A 25116-nucleotide genomic window follows, 5' to 3' on the forward strand; every position below is an offset into this window, starting at 1 on the left:
ACATTTTTTATGTGGCGCATATCTGATGCCCTCCTTGTACCAATATTTATGTGTTGAAATAAATAGTAAATAAAATAAATGATGATTATCTACTATCAGTGTTCAAATTAATTTGAAAACCTGGAAGTATTGGACGGTCGTTTCACCCTATTGTGGAACTCCTCAGCAGTGAGCATCCACGATACTGCCTCGCGAGATTCGGACCCAGGACCTATCAACTATATAGAATTACTAAAATCTCCAGAAAACCCCCCATCTAATAATGATCATACGCTCACTGGTGACTGGCTCTAAGAGGTATTTCCTGGATTTCTGGTGAGAAGCAGTGACCAGTGGAGTTCAACCAGGTCTGTTGTGAGATATCAACTCACTGAAGACATTGGTGAAATGGTTGCTGAATTTCATGGATTGGTTAAAGTTAGACATTAACACCGTTGGATGCTGGTTCAATAGTCTAGAGGTTGAGCGCTCGCGCGCGACACTGATAGGTTTTGGGTTCGAATCTCGCGAGACGGAATCGTGGATGCGCACTGCTGAGGAGTCCCACAACAGGGCGAAACGGCCGTCCAATGCTTCCAGGTTTTTAATGGTAGTCTAGCTTCAATCGATTCATGAATTCAACATTATAAGATTACGCGTATACCCAAGTTTTAGATATAAACATATAGAATTATATTATGAAATTTCTTTGATATCAATTTGCTGTGAGAATTGTAATAGACAGTAAGACTTTGAACTGTACAAAATTTTTAAGCTTCAGTTTTTGTAAATTAAATGTTTACTAATTTAACTAATATGTAAGTCAAAATTCAACATTATTCTAATAGTAATACCTAATTAGTATTATTAGAATAATGTTGAATGTAATACCTAATCCCGACCGTTGTTGCTACCTTGACGTGGTGGTCGGGCTTGCCTATCGTGATGAACCAATCGAGCTATGCTGGCTGGAACAATCGTTCCTCAAGGTCCTACCATGCCAGACAGGTCGGTTGAAGAGCGGTAAGACTAAAAGCAGCAGACCCAAGGTCCGAAGGCGAAGTCGTACTGCTGACTGTACAGAGGTGTGACGGCAGTATGGTGTTTCCTTCAGACAACCAGCATGACAGCGATGCTGCCTTCCCACAAAGAGGGGTGGGGTTAGAAAAGGTCGACCCTAAAAATGCACATCTCGCCTTATCCCACGGATTTCCGTCTCCGGCGGTAAGGTCCTTTAAAGAACGGAGCTAACACGTCAAAAATCCCCCACAAAAAGGCCGTGCGTGACCGGCCTCAAGCAGTTGTCCCTTGGGCACTGCGGTCACGCTCTCAGGCCAATAAGACCACTTCTAATCCAATTTCCTTTTCGGATACCTCTAGAAGAGCCCTTCCACGAGGTGGGCAACCGGGAAGTGATATTAACCCTCATACCCGTAACAACACACAAGACCAAGTTGGTCACTTTCAAATCCTTCCTACTCCTAATAACTCTCTTATCTCCACGACTAACCCTTCCCACGTCCTTTTATCACCTCGCACCGCTAGGGCAAACGATTCGAATACACGGAACGTTATTCCTGGTCTCCTGAAACCACGCTCTAAACTACATATAGGAACTTTTAATGTCCGAACATTGTGCCAAATAGGACAACAGGCTTCCTTAGCTAGGACTCTAGAATCTTACACCATCGATGTGTGCTGCGTCTCCGAAACGCGCATACAAGATCCGAGTAGTGTCATTCATTTGACCTCACCTAATCAAAATAAAGAACCATCTCGATACACGCTTCGTGTATCTGGAAGCCCTGATGCTGCTTCCCGTGGCCTCGCTGGAGTAGGTATAGCATTAAGTCGTAGAGAAGAACTAGCTCTTTTAGACTGGATCCCAGTAGACAGTCGTCTATGCGCTGTCTGACTAAACGGATCAGTAAGGACTCGGAAAGATAGGGAAATTCGTCGTTGCCTCTTCGTCGTCTCTGCCTACTCTCCCACTGACTGCAGCTCAGACGATATAAAAGATGAGTTTTACAGGAAACTTTCTGACCTTCTCCGAAAAGCTAGGCGTTTTGATGTAGTAATAGTGGCAGGTGACTTTAATGCTCAAGTAGGTAAACTAAGTGAAAGGGAGAGACACCTGGGTGGATCTTATGGTGTCGTGGCTAAAAGAACAGATAATGGCGACCGTCTGTTGCAGCTGTGCTCAGATAACCGCCTATTTCTTGCAAATACTAACTTCCAGCATAAGGAAAAACATCTTTTGACATGGCGACCCCCGAATTCGTCCCAACGTTGGACCCAATTAGATCACATCGCTATCAGCCACCGATGGAGGGGCTCGATAGAAGACTGTCGCTCATTCTGGAGCACATGTTTAGACTCAGATCATGCTCTAGTGCAAGCACGTATCTGTCTGCGTCTTACTGGACGTAGGAAAGACACTTCAGGGAAGCCTCTAAGGATTCTACTTAATGATAAGCAAGCTAAGAATATATTTCAGGAACAACTGGAAAAACAGTTAGACAGACATGTTAGTTGTGCCCACCCCGAAGCAGCGTGGAATGACATCCGTAAAGCTGTGGAAACAGCAGTGATATCCGCTAGTAAGGTAAGCCATAAGGTCAGCGAGAAACGATGGATCTCAACAGCATCTACCACACTGATAGATGCTCGAAAACTCATCCCACCTGGCTCTGAACATAACGAAGAGCGAAGTCAGCTTAAGCGAAGGCTAATAAGAAGCCTACGTAATGGTCGTGAACAGTGGTGGGTAGCGAAAGCAAGAGAGATGGAAAAGGCAGCGGCAATAGGTAACAGCAGACAGCGATTCAGACTTATTAAAGAAACCGGCATTAGGAACCCAACTATTAGCGAAACTATCTCAGACAAAGATGGGAAAATCATTCATTCTCAATCCAGGAGATTGGATCGATGAGCAGAACACTTTAGGGATCAGTTCAACTGGCCTTCAGCCACACTTCAGTTACCCACGATCCCCAGTCGTCCTGAATGGCAAATTGAGGTAAGTCCTCCAACTCTCTACGAGGTTGAAAAAGCTATAGGAAATCTAAAGCGAGGGAGAGCCGCAGGCCCTGACAGGTTTACCCCTGAGATTTTTAAGGATGGTGTTTCAGTACTAGCAACGAGATTGACTGAGGTCTTAGGTAGAATCTGGGAACTGGACGTAATTCCTTCTGACTGGTCCCAATCACTGATTGTGCCAGTCTATAAGAAAGGACAAAAGTCCTCCTGTGACAATCACGGAGGAATCAGTTTGACTAATATAGTGTCTAAAATATTAGCTTCAATAATACTTAGGCGCCTAACCAAAGCTCGTGAAGAGCAGACTAGAGAAAACCAGGCTGGTTTTCGACCTGGACGTAGTTGCAAAGACCAGATATTCACTCTACGTCAGGTCCTAGAACATAGACATACATTCAGACGTCCCACAATCGTAGTATTTCTTGACCTTAAGGCGGCATTTGACTCCGTTGATCGTGAGGTTCTATGGCAGTGTTTGTCAGTGAAAGGAGTACCAAAGAAGTACATTAACCTCATCAAGGCTCTCTACTCGAACATAACTGGTCGAGTTAGAGCCTATGGCGAACTGTCATCAGAATTGGTTACCTCAAGTGGTGTTCGTCAGGGTTGTCCACTCTCCCCATTCTTGTTTAACTTTGTCGTTGACATGCTTTTAGAGATATCACTTTCATTATCTCAATCTCCTGGAGTTGAACTTTTACCGGGAGATTCACTTGTTGACTTAGAATACGCCGACGACATAGTTTTATTCAGTGAAGACGCTGACAAAATGCAGTCTCCCGACCACCATAAGTAACAATGCAGGCATGTTCGGGATGCGATTCTCTCCCTCGAAATGCAAAATGTTACTTCAGGATTGGGTTGCATCGACACCTGAACTAATGATAGGGAGTGAACTAGTTGAGCGTGTTGAGCGCTTGACTTATCTTGGGAGTCTCAACAGCCCTTGTGGTCTGGTGTGTGACGAAATCTCAGCACGGATACAGAAGGCTGGTCTAACTTTCGCCAACTTGCGTCATTTATGGCGTAGGCGAGATATCCGTCTGGCAACCAAAGGACGGGTTTACTGCGCAACAGTTCGTTCACTCCTCCTTTATGGCAGTGAAACATGGCCGATAAGAGTAGAGGATATTCGTAGGCTACTAGTATCCAATCATAGGTGTCTTCGACGCATTGCTCGTATATCCTGGGACCAGCGGGTAAGTAATGCAGATGTTAGGAAACGGGTACTAGGTAAGGATGGCAAATCGACTGATGAAGTGGTGAAACTTCATCAGTTGAGATGGCTGGGACATGGGTTACGTATGCCCAACCACCGACTGCCCCGACGTGCAATGCTTTATGGTGTAGGAGAAGGTTGGAAGAAAGCTAGGGGCGGCCAGACCAAAACATGGCATAAATTCATGAAGTCGCTGACAAGTGGACTGGGCCGTGTTGGTAGGTGTAGACTACCTGGTTGGGATTCGAGAGATGATAGCAACCGATGGTTAGAGACCTTGAATGACATGGCTCAAAATCGTTTGCAATGGCGCAGGTGCATCCACTCTTTGTGTTCTACCAAATTGTAATCTTCTAAATTCTTCATGTCCGTATCCTTTTTCTCTTTCCAAATTTATTTCACTGTATTATACTCCTTCAATAACATCTTCAAACCCTTATCTTTCACATAATACTTATACTCTTACTACTTCTACCACAATGGGATTTGAATCGACAACTTCATCTTTGTGCTAATGTGGTATGGCAACTCGAACTGATGTACGTACGTACGAAGTTCTACGTTGTAACTGACTGAGTAATACCTAATCATCATAATAATTAAAACAACAACAAGAAGTATAAATATGATATTTTTTATCATCTTCCATCGATCAATACTTTACTATCAACCTAGAACAATATAACAGACTAATTAGTGTTTAAATCTATGCTTAATTTAACAATGAATTACCATGTGGAGTTGATATTGACGTTTCTAAAAATACATCACGTAATCTTTTGACAAGAGAAAAAAAACAACTAACAATATGGATTGACCAACTGTAAGTACATAGAGCATCTACTGATGTTTAATAAAAAAGAAAACAGTATATGAAATTAACGATAATATTTAACTATAAATAAACAGTAATCTCAAAAGAAAAACATTAAAGCTAAGAAATTAATAAATCTGATTGTAAATGAGATCAATGATTTATAAAGCGTAGATTCATCAATTCATTACTTTGAACCATCAACTGAGAAATTATCTTATCGCTAAGATAAGAAAACTAAATCATTGTTGTGTCTTTCAGCACTGTTAATTATCACGTGACTTACTTGCCAATTGGAACACGATTTAGACAATCCTAGTACTGTGCCAAATCAATGATATTCTACCAGTATGAGCAGCCTAGTGTCCTTATTGATCCTTCTTTCTCCTAACCCTTCCAGTTAAGTCCAGAACATCAATAACAGCTTCCACCATATGAATCATTTATTTCAAGTATACTTGGTTTATACACCAGCCAAACAGACCGCATCATACCATGAAATAGGAAATAACATCTATACATGATCAAGCTAAAAAGTGGTTGTGAACGTGGTAGACTGTAACTAATAAACTGAGTATAATCTAAGAATAATAAATCGTACAATAATAATAATCCACAGGTCAAAATGAAGCTTATGATAAGAGGAATATAGATATACATAATCTAGTTACTGAACAGTTATACAATAGGAATATATATAGAATAATGGTCAATTAATAGATCCCGGAAGTTACCCGTACTTATGTCTTCGCTAGGATACAACATCTTTGTCTTTCATCCATTCAAAATCCCCTTATATATATAATTCTCAGAAGTTACCTATTATTTAATCTTCGCTATGATATAACAATTATCAGATGTGAAATGATGGGTAAGAACTTAATAAATTGGAGTGAAAATAACATACATAATCGATGTTTTGTTCAAACTGTCTATGAAATGTATTCACATTTTTTAAAAAAATAGGAGTAATTATGTAATTTAGTAAATTAGAAACAATAAATTTAATGATATTGTTCATTTATGTTCATGTAATAAGTTATGGATTGACTAATCTTAAATACTACTTAATTCATATAAATCTAGCTGTTAATCAATGTAAATGATCCGTTAAAATAATTGTGTATTCAAATATCATTTCCATTTATTTTTGGTGTCAAATAATTCCTCATCAACCGTCCTCATATTCTTACTAGGGCTGGGTGATTCGCAAGTCCTCCGGTAGTGGGTACCAGTTTTCAGCCGTCATGTCAAATGATTATCATATGAACAATGAAATAAGATTTCCTAATTTAATGGATATTTCTGTATTGTTCCAGTTGCTAACAGTTAAAGATTCATTTATTTTAGAGTGTATCGTAGCATTTCTTATTAGTAAATTCAAAGACTTTTACACGGTTATTATACAGATATATCGATTAACAATTGTAAAAATAGTAATATGTTTGCAGGAATCGTTATGGTCCTAAAGAGCTCCAGAAATGCCAAGAGACAGATCAATGAATAAGTGAATTTAGTGTATTTTCCTCATGACACTTTTTAATTGATTTTGACATATATCGTTTTCTTCTTTCTGATTTTAATTGATTGTAAGTACATTTTAACTGGATCAGAATGGACCTAACACTATTCAATTCTCATCTTCGCAAATAAGACTTCTCAGTTATTTTAAGAAAATACTGGTTCATAAATACATCTTTGGCTAGTAAGAGCAGGCAAACTAATTAGATATTTTAGTATGATGAGATGGCCTCGTTGAACCACACCATCTATATCAATTTGAGAAAATCGGTTACTCCACACAAATTAAACTAACACTAAACTGTACCACTGGTGGATGTAACTTTCAAGTAGTAGATGTAACATTTTTTTATCCCAAAGCATTCATGACAGTGTAGTTGTGCCACTTTCTTATCTTATTCACGTTATTCACTCACTACTCATGAAAGACAACCTTATAATTGCAAGGTGAATGATTATTACGGTTTGTAGTCTGGTAATAATACTTCACTTTAAAATACGGTCACTCCTGAATATACATTTTCTTTGGATCTTGTACTTCATATTATTAACATCTCGGTAATAAATGTCCAGTTAAAATAATTTATGTTTCGTGTTATTTTCATTTTGTATCAACCTGATTATACCTATCTATAACTTGGTGTGGATTATATAATTATTTCCTAAATATATATTATTATCATCCTTGTGAATAGACAAACTTTTTGTAAACCAACTAAGGGTTGTTCACTTTGTGATATTCATTTTCACAGTTAATCAATCATTCGTTATCTGAAGTAAGTAGAGAGCGATTCGATCTTGGTGATTGAAAGTCTGTTGTTTTAATCTTTAAGTCATCATTTCAAGGCGACTTATGTGTTTAAACTGACTATATCAGTAATGGTATGATTGAGCATTAAAAGTAGTTTGTGAAATTACCTATTAAACGTTCTTTCTTTCCCTCGAAACAATTTTTTCGGTTATTGAGTACAATAAAATAAATACGACTTGAAATTTGGTAGCGTCAATTATTTTTAGACTTTTTCATAATATAAAATACAAAAACGGACCAAATAAAAGTAATCTAATCTTTAAAAAAAACTAAGTTTTACATACGCTAAACACTATCATTTAGTAATTCAATTACATTCATTATCACGCTATTTTAATTTAAAACAAAATGGATTCAGAAAAGGGTATGACAAGTGGCCTCCTCTAAATTACTGGTTCGGTCACCTGAAGCTTTCTTCCAACTTACTCCTACTATTCCGACCTAAGCGGTGGCAAGGTGTACTTGATACATGACCTAACCACCTCAGTCGATGAAGATTTACAACCGATTTGCTATCTTCGAACGGTACCCCATCTCTAGCATTAACATCGGTGACTAGGTAGTTCCACAAAACGCAAGTAGTAAATCAGAGAAAAATAGGGTCAAAAACTTTCAGTATACGTATATCTTCTACCCTAATAGATCACGTTTCAAAATCACAGAGTATTACAGTATTATCGGTATGGGAATATGGAGATTGTTAAGTTTCTGATTGAGATCAGGAATCGACTGATGTTAGACCACCACTAAAAACGTGGAAGCACTGGACAACCTTTTTCCCTAATATGGCACTACTAAGCACCGCGCACTCACAATCTCATGAGAAAGAATCGAGTCCAGGACCTTTCGGTCTCAAGTGCAAGAGCTTAACCTCTAGACTACTTAACTGGGATTTAACGGTGTTAACGTCTGGCTAAGATCAGTTCGTTATTCAAGTTGATCACAATGTACTATATTTTTGGCTTATACATCAAATATGGTGAGCTCTGGAGTTCGAGAAGTTATACGTTTTCGTAATATTGTACGATGGAATTGTAGTATGCTCTAATGATCATTTATTGATTGGAAATAACAATTAACTTATTATTACTTACACGTTTAATAATAGCAAGTTTCTTCACATATATTAACACCACGTACAAATTAAAAAGATATTCAAAAAGCTTGATTTACTAATTTTATCGCTTAGTCGTAATCATATCGCTTTTTGATAATTAAAAGTTGTATCATCCGACACCAATTAGAGATTTTGTGTATACACTTGTATCAACTTTGATTTATACACAAAGTTCAGTAATCTTAATTAGATGAAGACTAAACGCACTACATTGTTTTTTTTGTCGTCTAAAATCGAATAAATCTGTTAACTATGAGTTTAACATGTCACAAAGCTATTAGGATTAAACATAGTTATAAAGGTCATTTTTTAAATATAAATAAATGATGAGTTATAGAATCTCTATATATTTGGTTTTTTAAAAGAAACACTACAAATTAGTCTTTTACGTAACTTAGCGAAAACTACTGAAACACCTAAATATTTAAACTATTGGTGTCAAGTGAGTAGGTTTCCATCAGTTGGTGAGGAACTGATCAATACAGAGCACTGGACAACAATTTCAACTTTCACAATCTTAAGAGGTTTTATTGCTACAACCATACATGGGATCGAGAGCATATTTGTTGGAGTATGTACTTCCTGCGAGTCACTAAAGGGGAGAAAAACATTTGTTTAGCGTCACTTGATTTTTAATGATTCTCCAGCTGAAACAAATGTGATTGAAAAACCTTCTTAAACTCTCTAACATAATCCTAAACAAAATAAGTATTTGCATCCTTTCTTTACAATATGTGATTCGTAAAATATTCTGGTGAGTAGAGAAATACATTGCTGACGTTTCGCCACTTTTCTAAAGAATCAAAAAAGAAAGCGACGTATATGCTAAACAAAACATGAACAAAATGTAATGACTATTGGTGGTAAAATGGGTTATTATTAATTAATCAATCTTCAGCTCAAACAACAATGTAAAACTTAAGAGATGGTACAGGTAGAATCAGTTATTGAATGACCAACCATAATAGCTCGTAATGATGATAACTATATGTATGTCTTTGCACAAAAACAAAAAAAACATATTTGGCAGTCACATTATTACTACAGAAAATCTAACGATTGTTTAGCTCAAACAAACATATAAAACAATGGTCGGTAGTTGTATAACAATAAAGAACTGAAACTGTTCAGATAAAATCCTGAAAACAAGAGCATATATATATATATATCATATCTATATATATTTAACATATATAGATTATATAATCATCATTTGTAGAAGGCAAACGCCTCGGAATAACAACGACAGGAACACATGCATAACCACAGTCAGTAAAGTAATAAAGTATTTAGGCTATAGAACAAATGTAATGAAACACAAAAATAGGATATGCTTGAGAAAGAAAACAAATTAGTAGAAAAGGTAGAAATCAATGAATAAAAACATGAAGGTAAGACACAAAAACACAAGTACACTTAGTAAACATCACAATTATAGGATTGAGATAATCTTGATAGCTACATCTTAGAGAAGACAATGCGTTATAACAATTTGAAGATACATAATGTAACTCTATGGAGAAAACAAGCAACAATAAGTAAATAAAATAAAATGTGGAAAATTTCTCAGGGAGAGAAAGGATTTATGGACAATAAAATTTGTTCAAATAAAAACAACAATAGCAACAAAAAAGAACGTAGAATGAAAATACAATGATGGTAATCACATTTTACAGTTTTAAGTTTCTGATGTCATACGAAGTAGTTCATTGATAACAATTTCTCGATTTCCATGATGTGTTGTTAAAAGTGATTGAATTGTATCATCTTCAACAGATGGGAAAATTTCATGTATAGATTGAACATCTTCAGCAGATATTGGTTTAGGTAATACGTTCATACCACCGATTTCACCTAATCTCGGTTGACAATCTATAAAAAAGGTATCAAATGTGAATAATTAATGAGGGAAGTGTGATTTTATGTTAAAAGATATTTAACTATTGATTCTGAGTTCAGAAAGAGTCTTAAGCTAGTCTCCAACTAGGAATTTCAACGCCTTAAATTAACTCTTCTAGAATGTTGCAGTTGATTTATTACTAGAAATATTTTTTGTTGATTTTTATCTGAATAGGAGGACTAGACTGCTTGGTTTGGATATACGAGATAAACGTAACCTATGAGTGTAGATCTTAACTGAAATGGCATAAAATAGGTAACAGTGGGACATGTCCATTTATTTCTTGTTCTACTCCAGATCATTAGTTTTTATGTTACTACTTTTTATTTGCTGATTATTTTTGTGAAACATATTCTTTAAATATAGATATTTTTGTTTACCATTATTGATACAGCTACCAATTCGACCGTCTTGATTTTCATCCAGTCATTTCTCTCTCTTTGGCTGTGTTGATATGCTGTTTAGGAACTTGGACTAGTGTACATGTTTACTAGGTTTAAGATTGACAACCACAATACATGAAAACACATACTCGTGTAAATGTATGCTAAAGTTTGATAAATGTACTTGAGTGACTATTCACTTCTACATTTATTATTAAAAATGTCGTTATTATTGTAATTCATCTAAATAGTTTATGAGACATTCATTTACACTGTTGACTCGAGGACATTACACAGTTACATCGTAATAATCCTACAGCTGTTATCGATCGTCTTTGAAGATTGATTCTATAATCCATTAAAGATGATGTGAGTACTTCCTTTGTTTACCTCTATTAGGGATATAAATTCTAAAGTAAGTTTAATTCATGTTAAAATAATTTAGTGAATTTTAAAAATAAAGATCCATTTACTCTTATCTGAAAAAGGGATCGGTATGCGCGAAAAAGCATTTGGGCAAATACGAGAAGTAGTGGATGAATGTAAAGTACGTAGAAAGATATGTACTTAATGTGTTCCACAAGCATAAACCAGGGTATAATCCTAACCGAAAATAAGAACTATACATCATGCCCAAAGCAGTCTAATTGTTATGCATAGTCGTCCAAGTCGGTGGAAGTGTAATCAATGTAAAGCAAATGATTGATAGTAGAACATGAAAACCACTGAACTATTGATCTATACGATAAGAAAAAGCAGACAGACAAACGGAACTAAAGCAGTTACACTCACATAATGGACTGGACTGTAAAACCGGAAGGTTTACTGGTACTTTCTAAAATTAAAACAAAAAAATGAAACAAAGTAAAGTCACAGTTATATTGATATCAGAAGAATATAACAAACTCTATTTAAATAAAAATTGGTGATACATTAAGGTAAGACTCAACAAGTCAATAAAGTATTATTTAGTAAGATTTGGATTTTTTCTGTTGTTAATATCCTGGACTAAACTGATCAGTAACTAATGATGACAGACGAAGCCCTTGAAGTAAACAATATTTTTCAATAGGTAGTCTTTATTTATTTATTTAATCACATATATATTGGTACAAAGGGCACCGGATACATATGCGCCACACAATAGGTAGTCTACAGATAAGAATCTGGAAATATACACTAGGTTAGTGCTTCCATATATATATTTGAATGAATTGAGGGACCTAAATATGTATTTAGTTGGACTTCTCACTTTTCGCTTGTACCAGAAGGAATCCCAATGTTCGGAAAAGAAAAGAAGGAGAATATATGTTCACCTACATTTATATTTTGATAAATATTAGTCAGCCGTATTTTTAGGTCCATTAATTCAGTCCTTATCCTATTCGAATTACTATTATTCACACTGTGAATATAAACTCACCTTTAGACGTATTTGTATTCAAACTGCATTCTTTAACACCTCTTATTACAACAACATGTAAGCGAACAATTGCCTTCAATTACGATCCCTCCGAACGAGATTCGAACCCAGGACCTATCAGCGTCGTGTGCGAGCACTTAACCTCTAGACCACTTAGCCTGCATCCAACGGTGTTAATGTCTAACTTCAACTAATCCACGAAATCGTGGGTGCGCACTGCTGAGGAGTCCCACAATAGGACGAAACGGTCGTCCAGTGCTTCCAGGTTTTTCATGGTGGCCTAGCTTCAATTGACCCATGAATTCAACTATAAAATCATTATTACTATAAAAGCATAATTTTTACATCTGTTATGTGTTTGTAATTTTCCGCCTCTTTCCGTTTGTATTCTTCACTAATTATTTACGCACTTCTTATTACGTAAAGATCTTAATGTTTTGTAATGATTATTCTAAGTCTTATCCCACGTTTGACCTTCTATTTCCAATGTTTAACTATTGATAAGACTTTTGTTATCGTAATTTATTGTTCTTACTACTATCAGTACACCTTTCTTTCCACTATCAACTTGTACTTCTACCTATTACGTGCAGTGACGTAATCTATTTCAGTGTGATTATTGATTCAAATTGTCTTGATTGGTTCAACATTTTCGTATAAATATTCATGCATATTAGAGTAAAGCCTGATGACGATCTAATTGAAAACAATTGTTCGCTTACATGTGTTGTTCTGATTTTCACAATGGGAATCTTTAACTTCTTATTACTTTCTATGGATTTTCCTTCACCTTTTCTTTGGAAATAAGTCATAATGGGACAAACGAATAATATTATCCGGTGAACGTTATTGTACTACCAAACTTTAAACATAGGGTTGGTGTTTTTCTAACATAAAGCCTTCTTCCCATTACAAAACAAAATAAAAAAAACTTGACAACTTATATTGAGTCACTAGTATTTGGTGAAACTACATATAGACCTGAGATATATGCTGTGAACCACAAACCTGATACTTGTGATTGCTAACAATACCACTCGGTTATTGATAAGAAATTAATGGAGGAAAATTTAAACAAGTCACCAAAAAGAACCGGAGTCAAGTGAGTAAGGCGTAATAAAACCTCTTGCATAAAAACAAAGTTGTCACATATTATAGTCACAGAAAAAGTAAAAATCCCAAGTACTGAAAAGAGAGTAAAAGAAGCTGATCGGTTAACAGGGAAAAACTTGAATAATCATAGGATAATTAGGCTTTGCATTCATGAGTGAAGGGAATAAATGAAAATTGCACACGACAGTCAGCAATACTGGATGATTACATCGAAAATATTTTGACAAGAGGTAATCATGTTTGGTAAAGGACGATTTTCTGAAGGGTTCTATTTAAACTGATCCAATTCAAAAAGTAAAACTATTTAATTCAAGCAGAAACTGGCCTGGTATTCAAGTAGATCAGTAGTGGATAAAATTAGAGCAGGTGTTTGGAGGATCCACAGTTGGAGTTGAGAGTGACTAAGCTAAATGAAGTTTACCTCTAAAATAGAAACTTTAAGTGTACCGCTAGTAAAATCAAACTTAAACAAGAGAAATGATTGTTGGGTATTAAGCCACTTTGAACTAACTAACCGGATTGTCGTGACTGGTTTTCAATAATTTATGTGACTCAGTAGTAGACAATATATCTCCCTTAAAGCAAGGATGTGAAACTACCAATCAGATGAGATTTATCTAAGCAGTTTGTCTTCAAAAATCACGGTAGAATTTCTGGTTCTGTTATGCTTACCTTAAATAGTGAATTCAGCAAACACTTTGATTCTATGATGTTTAAGATTTAAATGAAGACTAATTTTTAGCCATAATCATGTGAATTTTTCAAACATTAGTTTTTGATAGCTCACAAACCTCGGCCAGGAAAATCACACTCATCCGCACAGCAATTACTAACTTTATGATATCAGAACTCGTGAGTCACAACTCTATTAAGAGAAATTTCGCAAATCAATAAAAGTAGATAATCATTTGTGTAAGTGCTAGTTTACAATTGTGAGTGAGCAATAATAAGATCATAGCAGTAGTTTGGATGAATCAATAAAGTTGTATTACAAAAAAGAAAATGAAAAGCACATGCTGTTAATAAATATGCAACTAATATGCTATATTCGTGTACACAAACATATATACATACAAATCGACCTTAGAAACTTCATTTTATGCATCAGTAAAGAGACAAGTCACATAAATTATCGGTCTTTCATTTTTATTTTTTCATAAACAAAACCATAAGTCAATATGGTGAATACACTAAAAATAACCAGACTTAGTATTACTAGAAAGCCAAAGTAAACAAATAACAAACATTACCGTACAAATAAGCTCAGTACTTTGGGAAAAAAGAAGCTTATGTTAAGAGATACTCACATCAACAACTAATATACACAAGCAGATGATTATGGTTAAACGCTGTCTTTTAACCACCTTAAGGTGTTGAGCACTTAAGTGAGGTTTGATAAACAGAGATGAATAAAAAGATGTCAGAATCAATGTTGGTAATCGCCAAAAGCTATCAGGTTATAAGCAGACGAATAGAGAGCTCTAGAAATTTTAGTAAGTGAAACATGATAATATTATTGATAATGCGAGTAATATTAAAAGAGATGCTATTTAAGAATCTTGAGCCACTTCACGAAAAGTGAGTAAACTAAGAACCAACATAGGCTTCCCATCTTTTGTCCCTAAACCATAAATCATTTTATTGATTTTCAATTATGTTGTCGTGAATTGTGGCAACTGGAGTAGATAAATGATTGGACCAGATCCTGTATTATGTAGATCAGTTCTAATCAGTAGGTAAATTGATCATAAATGAAACGTTATTGAAGCATAAAACTGTTATATCCTAGTGACTATCATTCTATATATGTATTCCTATTGTATAACTATTTAGTGATTAGAATGTATACATCTATATTCATCTTACTATAAGCTTTATTTCGACCTATAAACTATCATTATACGATTTACTGTTCTCAAATTATATTCAGTTTATTGATTACTATCTCCCACATTCATAGCCATATTTGACTTGGTCTTGTTGAAATGTTATTTTCTATTTTATGGTATGATGCAATCTGTTTGGCTGGTATATAAACCAAGTATACTTGAAATAAATGATTCGTACGGTGAAGCTGTTATTGGTGTTCTGGACTCAACTGGAAGGGCTAGGTGGATAAAGCGACAATAAGGACACTAGGCTGCTCATACCGGTCGAACGTCATTGGTTTGGCACAGTGCTAAGATTGGATAAGTCGTATTTCGATTGGTGAATAAATCACGTGACAAAAGCCGGGCATAAATTCATAACAAAAACCACCTTCAGAATAGAAGGGGAAAGAGTGGAGGTTGAAGAACTGAAGAATGATGAGGAGTGAACCAGAAGAAAAATACCATGTTCGTGCCAAACTGGTAATGGATTCTTTATGAATAAGTAAGCCAAGTTGAAGTTTCTCGCTAATTAGCGAATCAAAGAGACATAAGTTTTTGTCTAACGATGAATTTGAAAGCAGTTGCATTGGAAAGGAAATAAATGACCCATAGTTCAAAATTTTTTATGATATGCATATTAAATTGAGTGCGTGTACACACCTTATTTTTTCACATACTTGTTTTGCAAGTATATATGAACTGGTAACAAAAAACAGATATACGCCAGTTTATAGTTGATAAAAAAGGAAGACGAAATTGGTAGTTGAATAGATTTGCACCAAAAAACCACTTATTTTTTTGTTAACTACTTGTTAGAAATCAGTTTCCTAATTTTAACGACTAAATAAACGACAATCATGTTGATTAGTGTAAATGAAAATTACAGTTAATAATAAGTTTAGTTTGCTTACTCGACAACGGAAAACCAGATTAATTGAACCTTCTAAATCTTTTCCTTGTTTTCCACTGAGCGAATACCATTGATTTAAAGCAACACCATCAAATAAAGATGGAGGGAAAATTATCACAGCATTAGCAACTTGTGAATCGGAAAATAAGACATTTTCTGAAAACACTTCTACTGTTAATCTGTCAACAGCACTATGTAACCAACTAAATTTAATAAAATAAAAATAAACGAATTAAAAAGAATATATAAACACAATTTAGTACATGAAGATACCTATTACCAGAATATTATCTCATACATAACTATTGACAAAGATAAATTCTTTCATTTAGAACAATGAATAAAAGCTCATCAGAATTTAATTAAAACAAAAATAATTATGACAGAATAAATAATTTTCAATTTGAAAAGAGAAAACGAATCCAGTTTAATATGAAATTAATGCATTTACATAGATTAGAAGCCTTTAGAACTCTTTAGTTTTAGCATGTTCATTATACGATTGGTGAATAAAATATTAATTCGACAAGTGTAAATTTATATTTTGTACGATGACTGAAAAATTCATTTTTTACGACCAAACTTGTTATAATACAACAGACCAAATAAAAGTAGACTGAAAGGTATAGTTCGAATATTGTCGGTTGCCTTATATAAACTTAGTTGTATTAAATACTAATTGAATATGAGGAAGTTGAAAGACTTTGTACATAACAAATCCTATTTACTTGAAATGATACTTTTATACTTTTTCAAAATCTAACTGATAAAATCTGATTTATTGTTTAAGAATTTCCATCAATGGATAACAGAATTTAGTTTTATAAAAGTGGAAATGTCTGAACACTGGCCCTGTTTTGATAGCAGTAATTATAGACTAACAAATAAAACTTACCATTGGAAGGTTTCATTCCAAAAAGGATGTTTGCCAGATGAAAGTGCAGTCTGAGTCTCGAAGATGGCATCTCCAATGCGAATTCGACAGTAAAGATTCATAGGGAGTAAACCATAATTTCTAACAAGACGAGCCTAAAACAAGTGAAAATGAAAAAAACTTAGTTTGACAGTGAGCTGAACCAGCTATTTAGAAGCGAATTTAGTTAACAAAACTGACAACCGCATAAATTAGCATCAACGTTTTTACCTTTCCTTCATAGAGGGTACAGATGTGGCTGCGGTTTCTGGATAAGATTATCGATCAAAAAGTTATGAGTTCATTAGAATTCTATCAAGTTTCACTAAAATTTATAATTACATGAGAAAACTTATATCTCGCAAAAAACTATGCTAAACCATAAGAATATATTGCTTTATACAGTGTTCTAAATGCAGGAAGCAACATACAAATGAAGTTCATTCTTAACACTTCTCGCTACCACAATACAGCAGAGAATACTGAACAGGATTACAGTACTTTCAGTTTTCAGTAAGTACGGAGATATCTTGAAATAATTTCATTTGCAAAGTGCCAACTAAACTTCGTATATCGAGACTGGAATAACACTTAGTGTTATTTCACTAAGACCAGTGTAAATAAGGAGGAATGAAAAACAGTAAACAAAACCAGGAGCTTCAATCGCCAAAGTTACACTAGAAACGGCATTATTTAAGGTATTGCTTAGGACTGCTGAAGATAGTGAGGGGTTATGGATTTTCTCCAAATTTTCAAAATACATGTATTATTTGGTGCCGTAGGCTAAAATAATAACACTTCATGAGGTCACATATAACTATGGAAGTCCAATTACAGACATAAAAAGCAGAGTACTTGTTGTATTCTGTCTAGTGGTAGAGTGGTATGGAGTATCTCAGTTGGTGAAGTAACACTAGCTTCAAAATATGTGGTTTACTATATTATGTTAAAAACTACAGGAAAGCAAAATTTGTAAATAGAATTCAATGAAAAAGTAAATCTTCGTGCTGCAAACATGTCTCGACCACTGTGAAGTCTGTGATGGAACCAATCTACTTCCGATGAGTAAAATTCGATATATGTGTTATGACGATGAACACTACCCCTAAGACAAGTAAAATGAAACAAATAAGGGGCTTTAGGCCCCAGATTATAACCACTAGTTTGAAGGTTAGTTTATTTAATAAATGAAGACACATAATTATATCCTTATCTAGACCCCCAAGATTACAAGTACAAGTTTTCTGCTGGCTAACTTCAACCACCCGACACGTAATGACATAAATAAAAGGTTTCCGCAGAACTGTATGAAGTACACATTATAGGCACAATCATTGCAAATTACGTGAGTTATTTACTTCCATGCATCAGGTATTTCAGCCGAATAACAAACACCAACGGAAGAATAGGAATATTCCGGTTCAATCTGGGGCTAAAGTAGTTTGGAAGTTCGCAGAATTTAATTTAAAGCTATTACCAACCTACCCTTTGAGAATGAATAATATTGCGGGTGGAATGTAGGAAATAATTTGGTAGCTAGCGGTACGAATTGTTATTATTACAAGAGATGATTGCTTAAAACACTCCTTTTTGATCGTACAACAAGTGGTCATATATAAACTCTTTACAGGGTGGCTTGGGTGCCTGAATATCATATACTTCGACTAACAATTTTAAACTTTTGGCAACACAGTTAAGGAATATTCATAAAACGAACTGAAAGCCAGGCTCTACGTTAGGATTGACTGACCCAAAGCGAGTTTCGGGTCTTTGTACCGAGCATTTGGCTGTTGAGTATTTACTGATAGGAGTGTTATTAAGATTTTCTATGAACGCTTATAATGAAAAAACTGACTTCAGTGCGTGCTTCAAGAGAGATCAGTGGTTTAGTACTTGTGATTATCTTTGCTTTTGTGTACTTGTTGCATCAAAAAGCATTCTTGGTCTACTTTAACTTCAAGTATTTCGGTTAAGGTCTGAAATTTTGCTAAACTTTGTCTTGTGGTACTTTATTTCTTATTGATTCTGAAACGTGGGTTTATAGTGTGTCTTAAACATTAATCTGAATACAATAGTCGTGAGCACTTATTAATGTGGACAGCCAAATTGTTTATTCCCCGTGGAGGAAGGAATGCAATGTGGTGAGTGTAAAAAGTGGTTCCATAAGATGTGTAACCGTTTAAGTTCCACCGCATACAAAAGATGCTCGGAGCCTACCTCACATTGGCTTAGTATGTTTGATTGAAACGTTACTGATCCCGGAGGCTATGAGCCTATTAGCTTTGGCTAGTTTGAGAATCTATAGGTTACACAAACACTTTCGAGCCTGATATCAAACAAATAAATAGACAATGACTCACCTGGGTGACATCTAATTGTAATAATAACTGTTCTTTGATAGGTGACACTGAAAGAGTAGGATCGCTTTCATGCTTTGGTTTACATCCATTTTCTACGACATTGGAAGGCTTTTGGACCAAATTATTTGACGAATTCGACGGTTTAACGTCAGGACTTGATAAGTCTAACAAGTCCACTTCGTGTTCATCAACAGACATCCTTGACGTAACACATTAATTCTTTGATACCGCAACACTTCGTAGGGTTTCAATATTAACCAGTAAAGTATTAAGCATTAAATAAGTATTTATATAAAAAGCCGTCCAAAATTTTAGGCCTCTAATATGAAGTCTCCGTACTTTGTTGCTTACATCTAGCTCAAAAAAGAAGTTGCAATTCATTCTTAATTTATATTAGTGAACTTCATCAGCATATATCGACTGATTTGTTACTTTTTGTTGGTGATTAGAAACTCTAGAGAGAGGTTCGCAACCAAGATGATAGGCTGCGACTTCTCAAGGACCTAATTCGACTTCAGAGTTGGGCGGACAACAACGGACCTACTTTCAACACCTCAAAGTGTAAAGTAGTCCATCGGCGACCTGTTGCAGATTGCGAATCTAACTTAGACGACTATCTTCTAGAAGTACTTCAAGTTGAAAAACATCTGAGGGTGTTGGTACCCTATGATCTGAAGTTTTACGCTAACTGTGACAAAATGTCTTTCGTTCAGACTGAGGATGCAACGGATGTTCTAGTTTTACAATTAGCTACCAGTAGCACCTTCTATGTTCGATCGTTCCCAATCAGATAGAAATCAGAAGTCAGATGAGAAGAGGTAGGAAAGATATATTTGATTCGTTACCAATATATCGAGGACCTTTTCTATAAGCTGGCTAATGAAACGTAGGAGCTGTGTCCCACACCGTGTTGAGACGTGATCTGGTACGGATGCATGACCGAAAGCCTTCAGCTAAACAAATCCACTTAAACAACGTGGTCAGCATCCAATGTCGAACACTTAATGAGCTATTGATTTTGGGGAATTATTTACAGCTACAGATCACTCCCCCTAGTGAGGTAGTGATGCCCCTAAGACGTGACCAGCCAGAAGTTTAAACCCAACGAGTTTGTCGTTGGTAAACACTCTTCTGATAGCTTGCTTCGTTTAGCAGCGTCTGGTCGTCTTTCCTTAAACTATGGGACTAAAATGTACAACATAGCAATAAAGAAATATAATACAATGAAAATTTCGGTTCCTTGGGAAACTTCGTCGTTCCTTTCCAGCCGTCCTGGAAAAGAGGAAAAATAAAACGTGTGAGTGCATGTCAAAAATACACTCGTACTTGCGTAAGGACACAAGATGAGCGGGAAAAAAATAAACTAATACACTTACAAACAGCGTAAAAGCGATCGGAAAAAAAGGTTTTTTTTGGGTTTTTTTTTATATATAAAAAAATATATATATACGCTCAAGAAAAATAAAAATGTTTTGTTTTTTTTGTTTTGTTTTTTATGCAAATAAACAAAATGAGCATATTAAAAAAATTTTTTATAATAAACTATGAAAGGGTAATTCAAGATAAAGCTTATGTCCTACGTGCAATATTCGTTAAGATGTTCTGGAAATCTTACTCGTCTTCCAGAACGCGTTGTTCTAGGTTTATCTATCGACGTTGACGAAGTATCAAGTTGTGTGTCGGTTGTCGTGTAGGGTACTACGAGTGTAGTGGCTGTGTCGTTTGCTTGTACCGAAGGAAAATCGACGTAGCTAGGGTTTCCTTCTAAGTACGCTGCTTTGAGTCGGTCGATACTGATGCTATCGTTCGTACCATTCTTATCTACTACATAGTACTTAGGTTCGCGTTGAAGAACTTTGAAGGGTCCTTCGTATGCTGATTCGAGAGGTCGTCGATGTGAGTCTCGACGAATGAAGACGTGTGTACTATGTCGTAATTCGGGTTGAACGAAAACATCAGTTGATTGAGGTCGAGTGTGAGCAGGTTTAACTGAACGCATAGCGTTTGTAAGCCTACTCGTGTAAGAGTTTAGATCCATGTTCAATGAAGAAGCTGAAGGATCCACGAATTCTCCTGGGAGTCGGAGTGTCGTTCCGTAAACGAGTTGAGATCCCGTGTATCCAATGTCAGCTTTCACTGCATTGCGAATACCTAGCAAGACGAGTGGAAGAGCATCTGTCCACTGTGAAACGTTTGAAGCTGATAATGAAGCTTTTAGTTGTCGATGAAAACGTTCTACCAACCCGTTCGCTTGTGGGTGGTAGGTGGTTGTTCGGAAGCAAGTGATTCCTAATAGTGAGGTCAGACAACGGAAAAGTCCAGATTCGAACTGGCGTCCGCGGTCTGTAGTGATGGTTGAAGGGCAACCGAAATTTGCTACCCATCGTTCGACGAAAGCGCCGGCCACGGTTTCGGTAGTAATGTCCTTAATCGGTACTGCTTCTGGCCATCGAGTAAAACGGTCTACGCATGTTAGGAGATAGGAGTATCCGTTCGAGTCGGGTAAGGGTCCTACCAAATCTAGATGGACGTGGTCGAAACGAGCGTCAGGGGTTTTGAAAGAGCCTAAGGGACATTTGTTGTGTCTTATGACCTTAGATTTCTGACAGCTAACACAGGAGCGTGCCCACTCCCTAACGTCTTTATTCATGCCAGGCCAACAAAAGCGTTCGGCTATAAGTTTGACTGTCGCACGAGCACCTGGATGAGAAAGATTGTGCAACGTATTGAAGACGTTGCGTCGATAATGTTTTAGTACTATTGGACGATCCCTACCTGTAGATGTGTCACAGAGTAAGGTTCCCTTACCTGTTCCCATCTGCTTAGTACTTAGTTTTAGAGTTGTCGAGGATAACTCATGCTGAAGATCAATGTCTTCTTTTTGAAGCTGAGCGAGTTTAAGATGGTCGATTCCTTGGAAACTGTTCAAGGAACTAATTCGAGACAAGGCGTCTGCGACTACATTGTTAGCTCCAGAAATGTGTTGTATGTCTGAAGTAAACTGCGAAATGTAGTCCAGTTGTCGAGACTCTCGCGGTGAGTACTTGTCTGAAGATGAATTTAAAGAGAAGGTAAGAGGTTTGTGATCGGTAAAAAGCGTGAATTCTCTTCCTTCGATGGAATTTTGAAAATGCCGTACAGCACAATACATAGCTAGGAGTTCCCTACCGAACGTGCTGTACCTAGATTCCGCGTCTAGCAACCGTCTCGAGAAAAATCCTAAAGGTTGCCATGAGTTGTTAACCCATTGTTGTAAGACTCCTCCGATTGCTGAGTCGGATGCGTCTACTGCGATACTAATGGGCGCTTGAGTGTCCTGATGAGCAAGCAGGGTTGCTTTAGCGATGTGTTCCTTAACTGTGGAGAATGCTTTACGGGCTATATCGTCTAAACTAATTGATTTCGCATTTCCACGAAGCTGGTCGGTCAACGGTTTCATAAGGGATGCGCATTTGGGTATGAACCGTCTGTAGAAACTTACGAGTCCGTTAAAAGTTCGTAAGTGCTTGATCGTGGTCGGTTCTGGGTAATCCAGAATGGCTGCCACTTTGCTCCTAAGGGGTCGGATGCCTTGGGCATCAATAGTGTGTCCTAAGAAGTCTAAGGAGTCAGTTCCGATTTGGCATTTCTGAATGTTTACAGTAATGCCATGCCTTTGGAGTCGATCGAAAACAATGTCCAGATGCTTGAGATGCGATTCTCTGTCCGGACTTGCTATTAGACAGTCATCAACATACGCATGTACGAAGTTGAGATCTCGGAAGACATCGTCGATAAACCTCTGGAAGGTTTGAGCCGCATTTCTTAAACCAAAAGGCATTCGTAGAAATTCGTAAAGACCGAAAGGAGTGATGATGGCGGTTTTAGGAATGTCGTCAGGTGCCATCGGGACTTGGTTATAAGCTTTAACCAAGTCGATTTTCGAAAAGACAGTTGTACCTTTCAAGGTAGCTGTCAAATCGTGAATATGAGGCAGCGGGTAACGATCGGGAATGGTTTTTGCATTCAGACGCCGATAATCACCAGTTGGCCGCCAATCATTGCTGTCCTTTTTAGGGACCATGTGCAATGAGGATGCCCATGGACTATTCGATGGTCGAATTATCCCTAGGTCCATCATGTGGTCGAATTCGTTTTTAGCTAACCTAAGCTTCTCGGGAGCGAGTCTTCGAGCTTTCGAAAATACAGGTGGTCCTGTAGTCGAGATGTGATGTGTAACATTGCTGGTTACACAAGGCAATTTCGATTGCGATTGGTATTTGTCGAGTACTGATTGGTACGAGGGGTCTATGGTGTGCCTAATCGTGACTGGGGATAACCTGCAACCAGAACAAGGAGTTACGCAAACAGATAGTTTAGTGTTTCCATCTATTAACCTTCTTGAGCGTGTGTCGATGAGTAGATTGTGATATTGTAACAGGTCTATACCAATGATTGGCATAGAGACATCTGCAACCACGAAAATCCAGTGTATGGGTTCGCGTAAACCCACGTTAAGGTAGACGTACCTTTTACCGTAAGTAGCGATCGGTTTTCCGTTTGCCGCCTGTAAACTTAAAACAGACTCGTGAAGTCTGTCGTTGGAGTTCGCGGGAAGAACGCTAACTTCTGCGCCGGTGTCGACGAGGTAGCGAACTTTCGTAGTCACATCCGTGACGTATAACAGACGGCTGTGTTCGCCGGCTACGGTTGCCGGTAATGGCTGGGAAGTTTCCCGAACTGTGTTTCGTGTCACTCGATTTTGGAGTCGGATAATTGCAGGGCTTCCTGCAATTTCTAGAGGATTTACCGTACTGATTGTGATACCAGCACCAGTCGGGGTTGTCTGTCTCTCGACCACGAGAGGCAGATCTCTTACGTGAAACGCTCCTACGTGAGGATTTTGACCGACTACGGTCATTACGAACTCTAAGATATCTTGTAAGCGTGTGACATAGTTCGGCCATGTCAGTCGGGGTCGATTGGGGTTTTTCCTTGATGGAAAAAACCTCGGCCTTAGAAAATTTGGTGATTTCCAAGATTCGATCGGCAGATGCAGCTAGTTCATCTATGGCATTGTTTTGAAATGAAACAAGCACTGCCTGCACCTGTTGAGGGAGTTTAGACAAGAAAAGTTGTCTAAATAGGCCATCATCGAAAGTTCGTTGGCCGATGACTTCTCTCATTCTATGCAACATGTCCGTCGCAGAACCATGTTGCAAGTCGATATTGTTAAGGAGTTGGTCTAACCGTTGTCGATCAGTTAGGTCTCCTCGTTTTAAAATCGATAGCTTAAGCGTTTCGTAAGGTTCGGGATCATCACTAGTAAACATACTAGGTGTTACGTACCTGTTAAACTCGCGCGGTAACGCCTTAACTACCGCGAGGAAACGTGTGCGCGAGTCCGTGATTCCGTGCATGCAAAAATCGGCTTCTGCATAGCAGAACCAGGACTCGATATTGTCGGGCCAAAATGGCGTTAACTGAATCGAAATAGGGGGAATAGACTTAAACTTAAGAACCTTAGGTGAGTGTTCCGTCATAGTAATATAGATAACGAAAAATGTCTAATTAAAATATATCCGAGAAAAAAAATTCGCGAAAAAAAAGTATATCACAATATATAAAATTCAAATAAACAATAACAATGAATAATAATATTCCAAAATGGAACAGACTCACAGTTTGTGCGCTCGGTGTACCAGATCACGTCGGGTTCACCAATGAGGATGCAACGGATGTTCTAGTTTTACAATTAGCTACC

At 36.8% G+C, this 25116-nt stretch overlaps 1 protein-coding gene across 1 annotated transcript; it reads right to left on the reverse strand.

Moving 5' to 3' along the window:
- Window positions 1-9355: 9355 nt before the first annotated feature.
- Smp_065890 (hypothetical protein) lies at window positions 9356-19593 on the reverse strand. Its single transcript, XM_018789477.1, has 5 exons — window positions 19374-19593; window positions 16996-17129; window positions 16102-16303; window positions 11576-11618; window positions 9356-10372 (listed from the first exon to the last, which is right to left on the reverse strand). The coding sequence occupies exons 1-5, from the start codon at window positions 19569-19571 to the stop codon at window positions 10179-10181; spliced, it is 771 nt and encodes a 256-aa protein (XP_018654916.1). The 5' UTR covers window positions 19572-19593; the 3' UTR covers window positions 9356-10178.
- Between the last annotated feature and the right edge of the window lie 5523 nt (window positions 19594-25116).

This window comes from Schistosoma mansoni, chromosome W (genome assembly GCF_000237925.1).
Source record: "Schistosoma mansoni strain Puerto Rico chromosome W, complete genome".
NCBI lineage: Eukaryota > Metazoa > Platyhelminthes > Trematoda > Strigeidida > Schistosomatidae > Schistosoma > Schistosoma mansoni.